The sequence below is a fragment of the Pholcus phalangioides genome, unplaced genomic scaffold, assembly GCF_987345545.1.
Source record: "Pholcus phalangioides strain wild (caught in Gottingen) unplaced genomic scaffold, Ppha-v1.0 ptg000004l_1, whole genome shotgun sequence".
Lineage (NCBI taxonomy): Eukaryota > Metazoa > Arthropoda > Arachnida > Araneae > Pholcidae > Pholcus > Pholcus phalangioides.
This window is the reverse complement of record NW_028301597.1, coordinates 45,305,384-45,317,875: the sequence shown is the minus strand read 5'-3', so window position 1 is coordinate 45,317,875 and position 12,492 is coordinate 45,305,384. Positions and strand designations below refer to the sequence as shown.

The 12,492-nt window shown below is 34.2% G+C and overlaps 1 protein-coding gene across 1 annotated transcript; it reads right to left on the bottom strand.

Annotated features, from left to right (window-relative positions):
- Positions 1-852: 852 nt before the first annotated feature.
- On the bottom strand, positions 853-12,376 carry LOC149087692 (F-box/LRR-repeat protein 6-like). The gene is made up of 2 exons (XM_089231864.1): positions 12,180-12,376; positions 853-2,308 (listed from the first exon to the last, which is right to left on the bottom strand). Exon 2 carries the CDS (start codon positions 2,256-2,258, stop codon positions 1,056-1,058), a length of 1,203 nt encoding a protein of 400 aa, XP_089087990.1. The 5' UTR covers positions 2,259-2,308; positions 12,180-12,376; the 3' UTR covers positions 853-1,055.
- Between the last annotated feature and the right edge of the window lie 116 nt (positions 12,377-12,492).

The following is a 12,492-nucleotide window of genomic DNA, read 5'->3' as shown; positions in this document are numbered from 1 at the left end:
TTATAAATTTCAAAGATTGTCGTTTATTAATCGCAACGATTTTGATGCTAATTAAAATCATAATTAATTAAGTGATAAAAAGTTTTTAGTGGATTTGAAGAGAAATGGATGTTATATTTTATACAGAGACTGTTATTTTTAAAAAGACTCTTAATTTTCATTTTAGAAATATGACATCCATATTTGTTATAGGCATCTCTCTCTCAGCCACCTCGTTGTGCATTTTGCCTGATGTGGCCTTGTATTTGTGATGAGTCTTCTTCATCGTTGTTTGTTTCAGCAGATTAAAATGTTCCAAAAAAACAGTAAAAATAAATGCTTTCTTTACTTAAAGATGTCTGTAAACTGTTTGTTTTTTTAGGTTTCAGAGACCCTTATTTTATTTAAAAATTCAAACATAAAATTATTTTGGGCATTTTTACGCGAAAAAAAATTCTCTGTCCCTTAATTGTCATTATAAATTTTCTTTTTAAACCAGAAATTGAAAGCTGAGATGTGAGGCTACCTGCAGTAAAATCCCCACCAGCCTAGGCAAAGTATAAGGGAAAATATCGAGGAAAATGCCACAAAAAGAGTGGCACAAATTCGCCTCAGTTTATGATAGTGTTTCAAAAGTTTTCCATAGCTGAGAAAATTATTGAAATAAGTGAAAAACTATCACAAAACAATAGTTCGTTCGCCTCAACAATGAATTTTGGAATGTTTACTTTGGTTGCCGTGACTCCCAAACTATGTGTTTCAGACATTTTTTTGTCTTGAAATGGTTTGTCACTTCTTTAATTCCAGTACATGGAAAAAAACTCGGGCAGGGCCGAGTGTATAGCTAGAACAAAACAAAACTACAATCACAGGTATAGTTTCAGACACCATGGTGCAAATTTAATTTCTTACACAACATAATAAAGTGTTAAAAGTTAAATCGAAATCAAAAATCAAGTTTAAGTCGATGTCCCAGGTTTACGTTCATAGTTTCTTGAGAAAGTGTTTTCTTCTTGTGAATGCTCTAGAATTCCATTGACATTGGTGGATGTTGATGATGTCGCATACTCCGAGTTCTAGTCAAGAGTAGACGAATTCGTCATTCCATCCAAAAACTTTTCTATATCCTCACGATTCCAGAGAAGGATGTGTTCAGGGCAACGGGCGTTGACGTATTTGAGATTTTTAGCAGCTCGCATAACTTCTATCAAAATGTTTTTGTTCACATATTTAGACCTATCAAAATCCAAACTTTCGAGGTTTGGGTTCGGATTTTGATGCAAATAAGCTTTCATAACTTCGGTTATGACACTCCACTTTGCCGTAAGACATAGATGTGTCAGCGTGGCTTTCCACTTGACCACGGCTTCTTCCAGGAACTTCGAACAACCATTCCAGATCCTTTCTCTGTAAGTAAATTGAAAAAAATTCACCTTGTTCGATGGAATACGTGATATGTTGCTCAATATCACGTTTCGGCAATCTTCTATACGTAATATCTCAAGGTCCTTTGAGTACTTCAGTATCGAATATACGTCCATTCCACCGAAATCATCGTAGTAAGCGCGAAACGACACCATATTTTCAAACCCGTAATGATTCGCCACAGCAGATGAAACCAGGTTAACACCACAAATTTCCAATTTTCTCAGTTTCGGGCATCCTATGGCGAGTTCATCAACTCGAGCTATCTCTTGAGTATTACCATAAAATATTAATTCTTCTAATGAGTGACAAGAATCGGCGATTGGCGACACAAAGTTGCGATCAGGTACATCATCAAAAATATTTAGATACAATCGCTTCAAGGTTTTCCCGCAGACTTTCAGAAATGTACCAGACAAATCTTCAGGCATTAGTGAATTATGCGCGCTACGCAAAAATAATCTTTCGATATTTGGGCACTGCTCCGCCAAAATATCAAACAAAACTTTAGGCATCAAGTCATATTCTAATTTCAATTCCGTCAGATTGTGGCAGTAACGAACCAGTTTAACGGAATAAGTTTCTTCTTTGCCGTAACGTGGAAAAAACCTAAAATCCAGTTTTTGGACAAATGAGAGGTATCCTTTTTCGCCAAAGTTGCATAATTCATTCGGAGACCAATCTTCCCCTCCAGTGTCAAGTTCTGCCCATAGGAGAGGAGTCGAATGAAGATCGTTCCATCTTTTGCATACCAGTGGAATGTTCTTTAAGAATCTTCGATGTCCCTGCGATTTGATGTAGAAGGAGAAGATGTGGACGAGGATTTCAGTAGGTAAGTCATTCATTGAGATCATGTTCTTGTGCCAAGATTGGGGCTTTACTTGAAAACCGGAATCCGAATAACCTGGGAAAAAAGTTAATAAAAATATCAAATCGCATGTAACTAAAAAACGCTAGAACATAATATTTTTAGATATATATATAGATAGATACAACCGTTCATAACCGCAGACTGGGGCAACGCAACTTACATCCGTATTACATTACTTCAAAGGAGAAAGGAGGCAATTTTTTGTGTCGGGGGAAAAAAGTTTGCGAAGATTTATAGCAGTGCCCGTCTGCCCCGTGCTTGCAAGTATCAAATCTCTCTCGTCGTTCTTCCAGAGACCAGGGCTATATAGTAAGGGCTGTCTCATCACTTTGAAGTTGCTCTTGCCGGCTGGCTCATTCGGTGTGGTGTCGGATCAGGTGCGTGAGCTGGTACCGACTCCGGCACGTCATGAGATACCCCTTATTATATGGACCTGGGTGGAGACGGCTATCAAATCGATGTAACGTACAAGACATTTGACTAAAAATGGATAACTGAACCCATTATCAAGGGAGAAATAATTGTACGTGCGCTTAGAGTTTCACATAAGGGCCGGAGGCCACAGCCTGGGATTTCAAAAGAAGTGTGAAGACTTGACGAGCAAAGAAACATGTTGAAAGGGGAGAGAGTTGAGAGTTAATGTTACGAAAAAATATCGGTAACGTAATTTTTAAAGAACTCCTCGGTACAATAATCTCCTTTTGCCAAAGCGAATACAAGGATGGGAGAAGGGCTCTGGTATACGCCATGAAATTCGGAGCAGCCCAGCAAGCTTCGAGGAGAGATAGGCGAATGGTCAGCGGTGCTGTTGTGGAGGACCGTACCGCGGACATCATCAGAGCGCAGAAAGAACTGAAAAGTGCTAAGAACGATTGTGGGAACTTGAAAGACAAATCACCGGTGTGCTGGAAAAGCCACCTGCGGAGCGCATGCTCAGTCACGGATGTAGATTACATTACAGAAATGTACAATTTTTTTTTCACATACGTTATTGCTTGTTGATCCCATTGTGACTATTTTAAAAAAAGTATGCGATAATATTCCATAGTTTTTATCTCACTTTATTCTGTTTGTAAATGATTACTTTTGTTATATAAATACTCTTGTTTCTTAAATTTTTTTTTGATAGTTTTCATTTAAACAAATTCGGGAGTTGAGTAGGGAGAAGGAGACTGAATTATTTTTCACAATTTTAGCAATACCGTCTTTTTTTTAGTGTTTCATTCAGTGTAGAAATGGCCGTTAGCCGCAAGAAACACGTCATGGATTGGATTTGAACACAAAACAGCAGGACATAGAAACTAAAGAAAAGCAGAATTTAAAGCAGCATCACAGAGATGTAGCATTTTTCTTTCACAAACGTTATTGCATATTGATCCCATTGTGACTATTAAAAAGAAAAGTATGCGATTCCCTAGTTTTTTATCTCAAATATTGAAAATTTTTCACTTTTGACAAAAGTTCACTCTATTGCTATTCAGCAAAACGTTTTATATTGAATTTTAACAATTAGCGAATTTAATATGAAATTTCAAAGGCTTTTGGCAATATGAACCATTATATTCTCATTCAAAAACTCAATTCAGCTGGTATTCCATATTTTAAATTGGTTCACTTCATATTTATATAATAGAGAACAAAGAGTCAAAATACAGGATAATTTCAGTAATTATGTCATATAAATAGAGGAGTCCCACAAGGATCTATATTGGGTCCTTTGCTTTTTCTGATTTTCATTAATGATCTTTGTCATTTAGAATTTGACGGTTCCATGATCACTTATGCCGATGATTCTGTTTTAATGTATTCATGTGATGATCTTGACAGCCTTAAGAATCATATTAACCATCTAATATTAATTCAAAAGTGGTTCTATGCAAAAATTAAATTTACAGAAGACAAAATGAGTTAGTTTCAATCTTATGCAATCTGATTTACATCTTAATCTTAAATTTCACACCCTCACTTGTGATTTTCAACCTCTTTGTCATTGCGATGCAATTCAAGAAGTAAATATTATTAAATACTTGGGTTTAAATGTAGACAGCAATTTAAAATGGAAATCTCATGTTCATGAACTACTTAAAAACACTTGTTTTGTTTTATATAATTTTTATGATATAGGTAAGAAAGTTTCCGCTAATTTCTTAAAAGACCTTTACTATGCTTGGTTTTATTCACTTATAAATTATGATGCAATTATATGGGGTGGTGATTATAAAACTAATTTATTGCCTTTATTTTCAATACAAAAGAGAGTTTTCAAAATTTTGAATCGGGGTCAGCCGCATTCTTCTACAATTTTTAGAAATCTTAATCTACTTCCTTTACGCCATAATGCCCTTTTTCGTATTATTCTGTCCTTAAACCGTAATAAAGGCTTATGCAGTTTAAAATATAATGTTTCCGAGCGAAGACCTCATATGATTTACCGTATTCCTACTTTTAAGAAAGAAAGTTTTCGTAAATATTTTTATTATTTAGCTCCGAAATTATATAATTCACTACCACTAGAAATACAAAATATACACACACACGCGACATTTAAAAAATTATTATTCAAATTAATAATTTCAATAGACGATGTAGATTCTTATTTTGACCTTTAGGAGGAGCAATAAAATTTATTCACTTTAGCTTTGCCACTTTAATTATTTGATTTAAAATGTACAGTAATTTGAAACAATAAACATAAAATAATTTAAAATTATAATATCATGTCCCTGCTTAATATAATCGTTGGTTTATAGTAGTTATCTTGATATTCTCAAAATTTATGTTTTGCAAAACGAACGATAAAAATAAATCGCTGCATATATGTTTTTGTGTTCACCTTTATGAAACGGAAACCTGTCTAAAACGGAAAATAATTTTAGTCTCGTGACGTTCTCCGTTTTATACAGGGCTCACTGTATTTGCGACATTTTCTTTTTTCTTTCATTTCAAACCGAGCACAACTCAGGTCTATCACAATCTATGGGCGTTTTTCTACCTAGTGAGTTGTGATGGAAGTGTAACTGTGTGTGTGTGTAGCTAATAGTCTGCCGGCGTATGTAGTGTTGTGTTTGATTTTTCATTGCTGCCACCTATATTTCAGAAGTGAAGTGAATGATGTGTTATGATTGAATTACAATTTGTACTGTTTGTAGGGCTGTTGCTCTCTGTGGCGAGACTTTTTAAAGGGGAGATCCTTGGAACCACAGAAAACCAACTTCAGCCAACCATCACTGTGGTAACGGTGGGGTTCGAACCCGGGACCTCGCGACGCAAGTACGTCACTATGTATTTGCGACCGAAACCACAGGGAGCAGCTAAGGGACGGTGATGGGAATGTAGGTCCTCTCATATATTTCCGTTCTCAGGCGTTTCCGTGTAGATGGCCATCTGCAAACTTTCTTTTTCAGCAAGAACAAAGAAAATGGCGAAGAAAAGAATGAATCACAGTAAGTGTAACAGCGCCCAATTTCAAAATTATTATTCCAAATCAGTTAAAAAATCCATTAAGAAATTATGAAGCGAAGTTTGCTTGGAAAGAGGGGAATGGGCTCGAGATACACATGCCAAAAATAAATTTAAAAAAAAACAAACAAACCTATTTTGATTTCTTACTGTACATTTCACGTCGCTTCTCATGCAATCTATAGCTTTTTTTCCCTTGATGGATGTTTTAAAAATTGACTAGTAGGAACAAATTTTTAAACATATAATAGATGGCGTATAAATTGTGTCAAGTTGAAAAATCGACTTCTTTTTTAACATGAACGTGGCCCATAACACCTTCAAAAATTAATATTTCATTATTGGTGCATAAGAGTTGCAAATGCGGATTAGGAAATATAATTTTTTCTCAAAGTATGTGTGAAATTCAAAGTAGGTTATGAGACAGTGTATACAGGTGTGACAACACTGTATACTGGGGGCCGAGAAGTACCCTCCTATTGTTGCAAAATATTAATTAGCAATAGAATGCAGTATTTTTTTTATTGTAAACAAATACACACACCATAGCAATAGAATGCAGTGTTTAGCAATAGAATGCAGTGTTTAGCAATAGAATGCAGTGTTTAGCAATAGAATGCAGTGTTTAGCAATAGAATGCAGTGTTTAGCAATAGAATGCAGTGTTTAGCAATAGAATGTAGAATTTAGCAATATAATGTGGAATTTAGCAATATAATGTAGAATTTAGCATTAGCGATAGAACGTAGCATTTAGCAATAGAGTTTTGGAGTTTAGCATTTAGCAATAGAGTTTAGCATTTAGCAATAGAGTTTAGCATTTAGCAATAGAATTTAGCAATACAATTTAGAATTTAGCAATATAATTTAGAATTTAGCAATATAATTTAGAATTTAGCAATATAATTTAGAATTTAGCAATATAATTTAGAATTTAGCAATATAATTTAGAATTTAGCAATATAATTTAGAATTTAGCAATATAATTTAGAATTTAGCAATATAATTTAGAATTTAGCATTTAGCAATATAATTTAGAATTTAGCATTTAGCAATATAATTTAGAATTTAGCATTTAGCAATATAATTTAGCATTTAGCAAAAGAATTTAGCATTTAGCAATATAATTTAGCATTTAGCAAAAGAATTTAGCATTTAGCAATAGAATTTAGGATTCATTAGAAGAACAGAAAATAGAAATTATCATTTATCCATATACAGTGTAGCATTTAACGACAGGATTTAGTATTTAGCAATGGAAAATCGGTTGAGTGGTGGTTGAAGTTTTTTACTTCTACTTGAAAGAGTTGTGTCAAAGCTTCTTTATCTGCAACCCCCCCCCCCCCCCCATCAAACATGCAGGACAACAGAGGAGGTGTGGTTGGAGGTGTCCATCAGAGTGACAGGTTGGCTACACCCATTAAGGGATTCTCTAGTCTTTGTTAAACACTCAACTTCAAGTATATTCAAAGTATGTGTGCGTATTATCATACGCTGGAAATTGCGGTACGTTTATCTCACAAGGGAAAATCCATTTCTTTCCTAAATCACTTCTTCCTAACTTTTCTTTTTCTTTTTATTTATGTAGACTGAAAACAAATTTATGTTTTTATGTTACTTGATTTATTTAGAACTTTTTATCTCTCTCTTTCCTTCTACTCTTTTTTTTTTCTTTCAACAGTAGCACTGAATTTCCATTGAAGCACATTCAGAAACTACACCAGTCAAGTTTACCCCTGAATCAAAACTGGATATTGAAAAAAATTTATTTTTGCTTATTGTATGTCAAAAATGCCCCTTAAAAAAGTTTCTTTTTCTAAAAAAACTAATTAATTAATTAGGGTCGATATCCTTACTAGGAATATTGGAGTTAGGTACACGTGTGTACCTCAGGTCTTGAAAAAAGAATCATTACAAACCAATTAAAACAGAAAAATCTAAAATTTTAAGGAGCGAAGAGGTTAAATTATTGAAACGATTAACTAGAAATAGCATGAGTGATGTGTATATATTCTAGATGGGTTTCAATGCTGGGTTTCGGCCAACAAAAAGGGTAAAAAAACTTTGGCAAAAAAGGGGTAAAAACATCAAGAATGAAAGTAAAATACTAGATAATACCTAAATGATCAAATATTGGTGTCACATTCTGCTTACAGGGCCGCAACTAAGGAGGAGCAGGCGGGTCTGGTTCGCCGGGCGCTGAACCAGAAGGGGCGCCGAATTCATCCTTTAACTGCTTCCCCTACATGCAAGAAGCGTCAAAATTGCCCAGGGTGACAAAGTATCTAGTGGCGGCACTGTTAGTTACGATTTCTTCATTCCTTGGATATCTTACCACAAATATATTGTTGAGGAAGTAACTTGCCTTCGATATACATTTGTATTCGATATAACATTTTGCCTTCGATAACATAACATAGAAAAAACTCAGTCATTAGTCCTTACAATTAACGGTCGTTGCAGTTTTGCGAAAACTTGACTTCACATAAATATGACAGTATATCAAACCAATAGTAAGATGTCCATTCAATTGGGAAAATATTCAATTTTTACCTATATGAGCGTCGTTATTGATTTTTGTTTTTTTAATTTCAATGAAAAAATAACAGAGAAAAAAGTTCAATTTTAAATAGGGATAAATGTGGGGGTGCCATGATCTCAATTCATATACAGTATATGCTTTAGATAAATCAGCTCCTCCATTAAAGTTTGGGGAGGGCGGGAACTGTCCTCCACGGCCCCCGCCCCGTATGTCCAGCCATGTTGGCGTTTCAGTCAGAGTCGACATAATTGAAGTTATTTGTCGTATAAATTAAAAATTTTAATATTAAAATTAGCGAGGAATTATGACCAGTGTTGCCAGAAAGAATAATTTTCAAGAGTAATTTCACTCCTCTCCAAAATTTTAAGGGATAATTTTGTGTAGAGGGGAATATTTATTTTTTTACTAAAATAAAAAATAAATTAGATATGACTACCTTCCTCCCCCCAATTTATTATTACCATTTTATAACAATTTTACATCAATTGGATTTTTTCTTCTTTATTGAGGAATTTCCCTCATCATTGAGGGAATTATATAATTTGTGTGAAATTACATTGCCATATGTTCATATATATTTTATGTAATTTATCCCGCAAAATTATTTCTTTCAGTATTTCAACGATAAATTTGTCGACATATCAGATCAAAATAGTGCACTAAAAATGTAAAAATAACTTTGGACAGGTTTCCGAGTAAAATACCCCACTATGCGTCGTATAAATGGGAAAAATCCCATAAAGGAGATATTCAAGAAGGTCGTATAAATGAACCGTATTCCCATAGTTCCACCTACATTGGTGATATGAGGGAAGTTTCAAATTAGGTCAAAATAGTCCCGTTTCATCCGATCTCTTGTTTCCCCTCCCACTTCCCTGGGTTACTGTCAATCAAGATAAAACACCCCGTAGTTTCACACTGAGAAGAAAGGCGAGTGATTGACGTACCAGCAAAATGTCTGAAACAATTCATATTTGGCCATATTACACAGGAATGTACCGTAATTTTAGTGATATACCCGTGTTTTCGGTCGTTCTCACTTTCCAGTTTATACACTTTTCCAGTTTTTTTTTAACACAGGTTATTTGAATTGGCAATCTCTACTGAAATTATGAAATGAATATAATTTTCATCAATTGTAAATTATATTATGATAACTGCGTATAAATATGAATATTCATCTAAACTAATTTGTTGTGTACTCTCCAAATTTCTTGTAGTTTCTGAATGAAATATATTGGATGTATGATAAAATATACACCCAAGTCATGTTGAAATATATTCTATTGAAATATATCTACTATTATTCTTTTATTATTCTTTTTCAATTGCGATTTGTAACAGCTCTGTCGGGAATTTCAGCAATAATTAGAGAAAATTCGTCGTATATTGCAGTTTTGTTATTGCAATTATGTCTCGTATTACGGATCGCAATTTCCTGCATTGTTCTCCTTGAGATATGTTTACCCTTAGAACGAAAATGTCTCATTTCCAATTTTAAATCATAAGGAGGCATTACTGTATTTACATAAATTACAACAATTTAAGTTTTTCGGTCCATAAAGAGTTAAATTACCATGTCTGCCTGTGGACCACCTGTGTCATAGGTTTGAAATTAAGGCAAACTGTAAAATTTTCTCTTAATTACCCCTGTGTGAAGAGGAATTTATCTGGCCCCTGAACTTTATTTTTCGATTTGTCAAGCCCTGATGTTGATGCATTACTTCAATGAAAATTATGCTAATATTATTTTGCTTCCGTTTTCGTAAAAAAAAAGTTTTTCATTACGTTTTCACAGGGTGAATCAGAGAGGGTTAAATAACTTTCAAAAAAAGTTTATTTTGTAATTCATTTAGTACAATGTGTTTTTTTACTTATGTATTTGCCATGTATATTCCAATTATGATTTCATTTTCATTTTCGTTCTAAGGGTAAACATATCTCAAGGAGAACAATGCGGGAAATTGCGATCCGTAATACGAGACATAATTGTAATAACAAAACTGCAATATACGACGAATTTTCTCTAATTATTGCTGAAATTCCCGACAGAGCTGCTGTAAATCGTAATTAAAAAAGAATAATTTTAGTAGATATATTTCAACATGACTTGGGTGTATATTTTATCACACATCCAACATATTTCATTCAGAAATTTGGAGAGAACACAACAAATTAGTTTAGATGAATATTTATATTTAATACGTAATTATCATAATATAATTTACAAGTGAGGAAAATTATATTCATTTCATAACTTCAGTAGAGATTGCCAATTCAAATAACCTTTGTTTAAAAAAGACTGGAAAAGTGTATAAACTGGAAAGTGAGAACGACCGAAAACACGGGTAGATCGCTAAAATTACGGTACATTCCTGTGTAATATGGTCAAATATGAATTGTTTCAGACATTTTGGTGGTACGTCAATCACTCGCCTTTCTGCTCAGTGTGAAACCACGGGGTGTTATATCTTGATTGACAGTAGCAAAGGGAAGTGGGAGGGGGGGGGGGGTGGGAAAAAGAGATGAGACGAAACGGGACTATTTTCACCTAAGGATGAATCGGGAAAAAATGAAACGGGACATCACACTTGGCCGCACAGAGCACGACACCCACTCTAAAAGAATATACTGCATTCTTCTATTCATTCACTTATCCTTCAAGCCACGTAAAAAAAAAGTAAATGAAACTTTCTTATCAGTTGATCACAGACTTGTGTTCGGTGACCATACGTCCCGGATGTCCAGGGGCAGTCCCTGTTTTTTTTTTTCTTCTGCTCACCCCGACTTTTTCTACACCAAATGTTCCGGTTTCTCCTGTTTTTCGCACGAAGCCTACTTGAAGTTTTAGTTCTTTTTGAAGATAGAGATTGAAATTATATCTAAACTCATAAATTATATAATTACAACTATAAATAAGAATTTTGTGACCTCATATATTTGTCTTGGTAAACGTTTTATTTCGAGAAATTTTCATTTCAATGCACTGCAACTTGCGGTATAATAATGCTTCTTTTCTCCCAACATTGTGACCTATCGGTGCTTTCAGCAATATTTGGCAACTTTGTTTAATTTTGACGTCATTTTTGGTGATAATCAGCATGTACCGTATTTGGAATCCCAATTAAAATTAATAACTAAATTAAAATTAGTAAAATAAATCGGGGGTTCTTAACCCTTCGTATATCACAGTTCCTTTGTACCAATGAAAGAGAGGTCACGATATAACATTGTAAATAATCTGCAAAGACCACCAATAATATTCAGTATATAGCTATCCAAAAACAATGATTTAATTGTTTTTTTTACCCTTGGTCACGGCGTTCGTGAAATTTCTCAAAGAACCCCTTCTATGAATAATCTATATGCCATTAATTTATCATATTCCAGTTCATTATTAGAATATAGTTTGAATGTATTTCTGTGCATAATTTCGTGGAGGGGTAAATATTAAAAATAGACTGATTTTAGAAAAAAAAAAATCAGAAGCGAAATTGGAAAATAATCTAAATATTTATAAAATTTATTCGATTCCTTTGATACAAAATTTGGGGGGGTAAAAAATACCGTGAAAATTACGCCCTTAAAAAAAATTCTAATGCAATACGTCTCCTAAGAGTTAATAAATTAAGTCATTTGTGCCATTGTTTAACTTCGATATGAAAGGGGGGGGGGGAAATACTGTGCAGACCTGATGAATCCTCCTACTCGCGCTCAGTTAAACCTGCACTGGTCTGACCTGTACAGTTATGCCGAATGAAGGAACAATTTTATTCAGGTCACCTGTGCAGGTCAACTGATGGTCCCTACACATATTCATTCATACTCACATTTCTCATCTACGCTTACTACTGCCGTTCCCAAATGAAATAAAAACAACCAAAAAATAGTAAAAACGCACTCACCAAGAGAAATTTTAAAGTTGATTAAATTTTTCTTTGACAAACCTTCCACTAAGCAACAATTTGGTTCCTGTGGCTGGAAAAAGAAACTGCGCAGCGATATCTATCCACCAACTTTCAAGTCAACGATTCACTCTTTTCAACTGTCTTTGAAGGGATTAGATGCGATTAGAACTAAAGTCTGCCCACAGCGCAATGCTTATTGTTCTCAATGAAAAAAGTCCCAGAATCCTTTGCGTTATGTTCAGGAAAGGTTACCTGAATAACTAACTTATCGCTTGAAGGTTTGTCGCCAAGATGGCATTATGCTGTCATC

What these genes read in the sequence shown, in the direction of transcription:
- LOC149087692 (XM_089231864.1), bottom strand. Translation starts at nt 2,258, where the DNA reads ATGATCTCAATGAATGACTTACCTACTGAAATCCTCGTCCACATCTTC.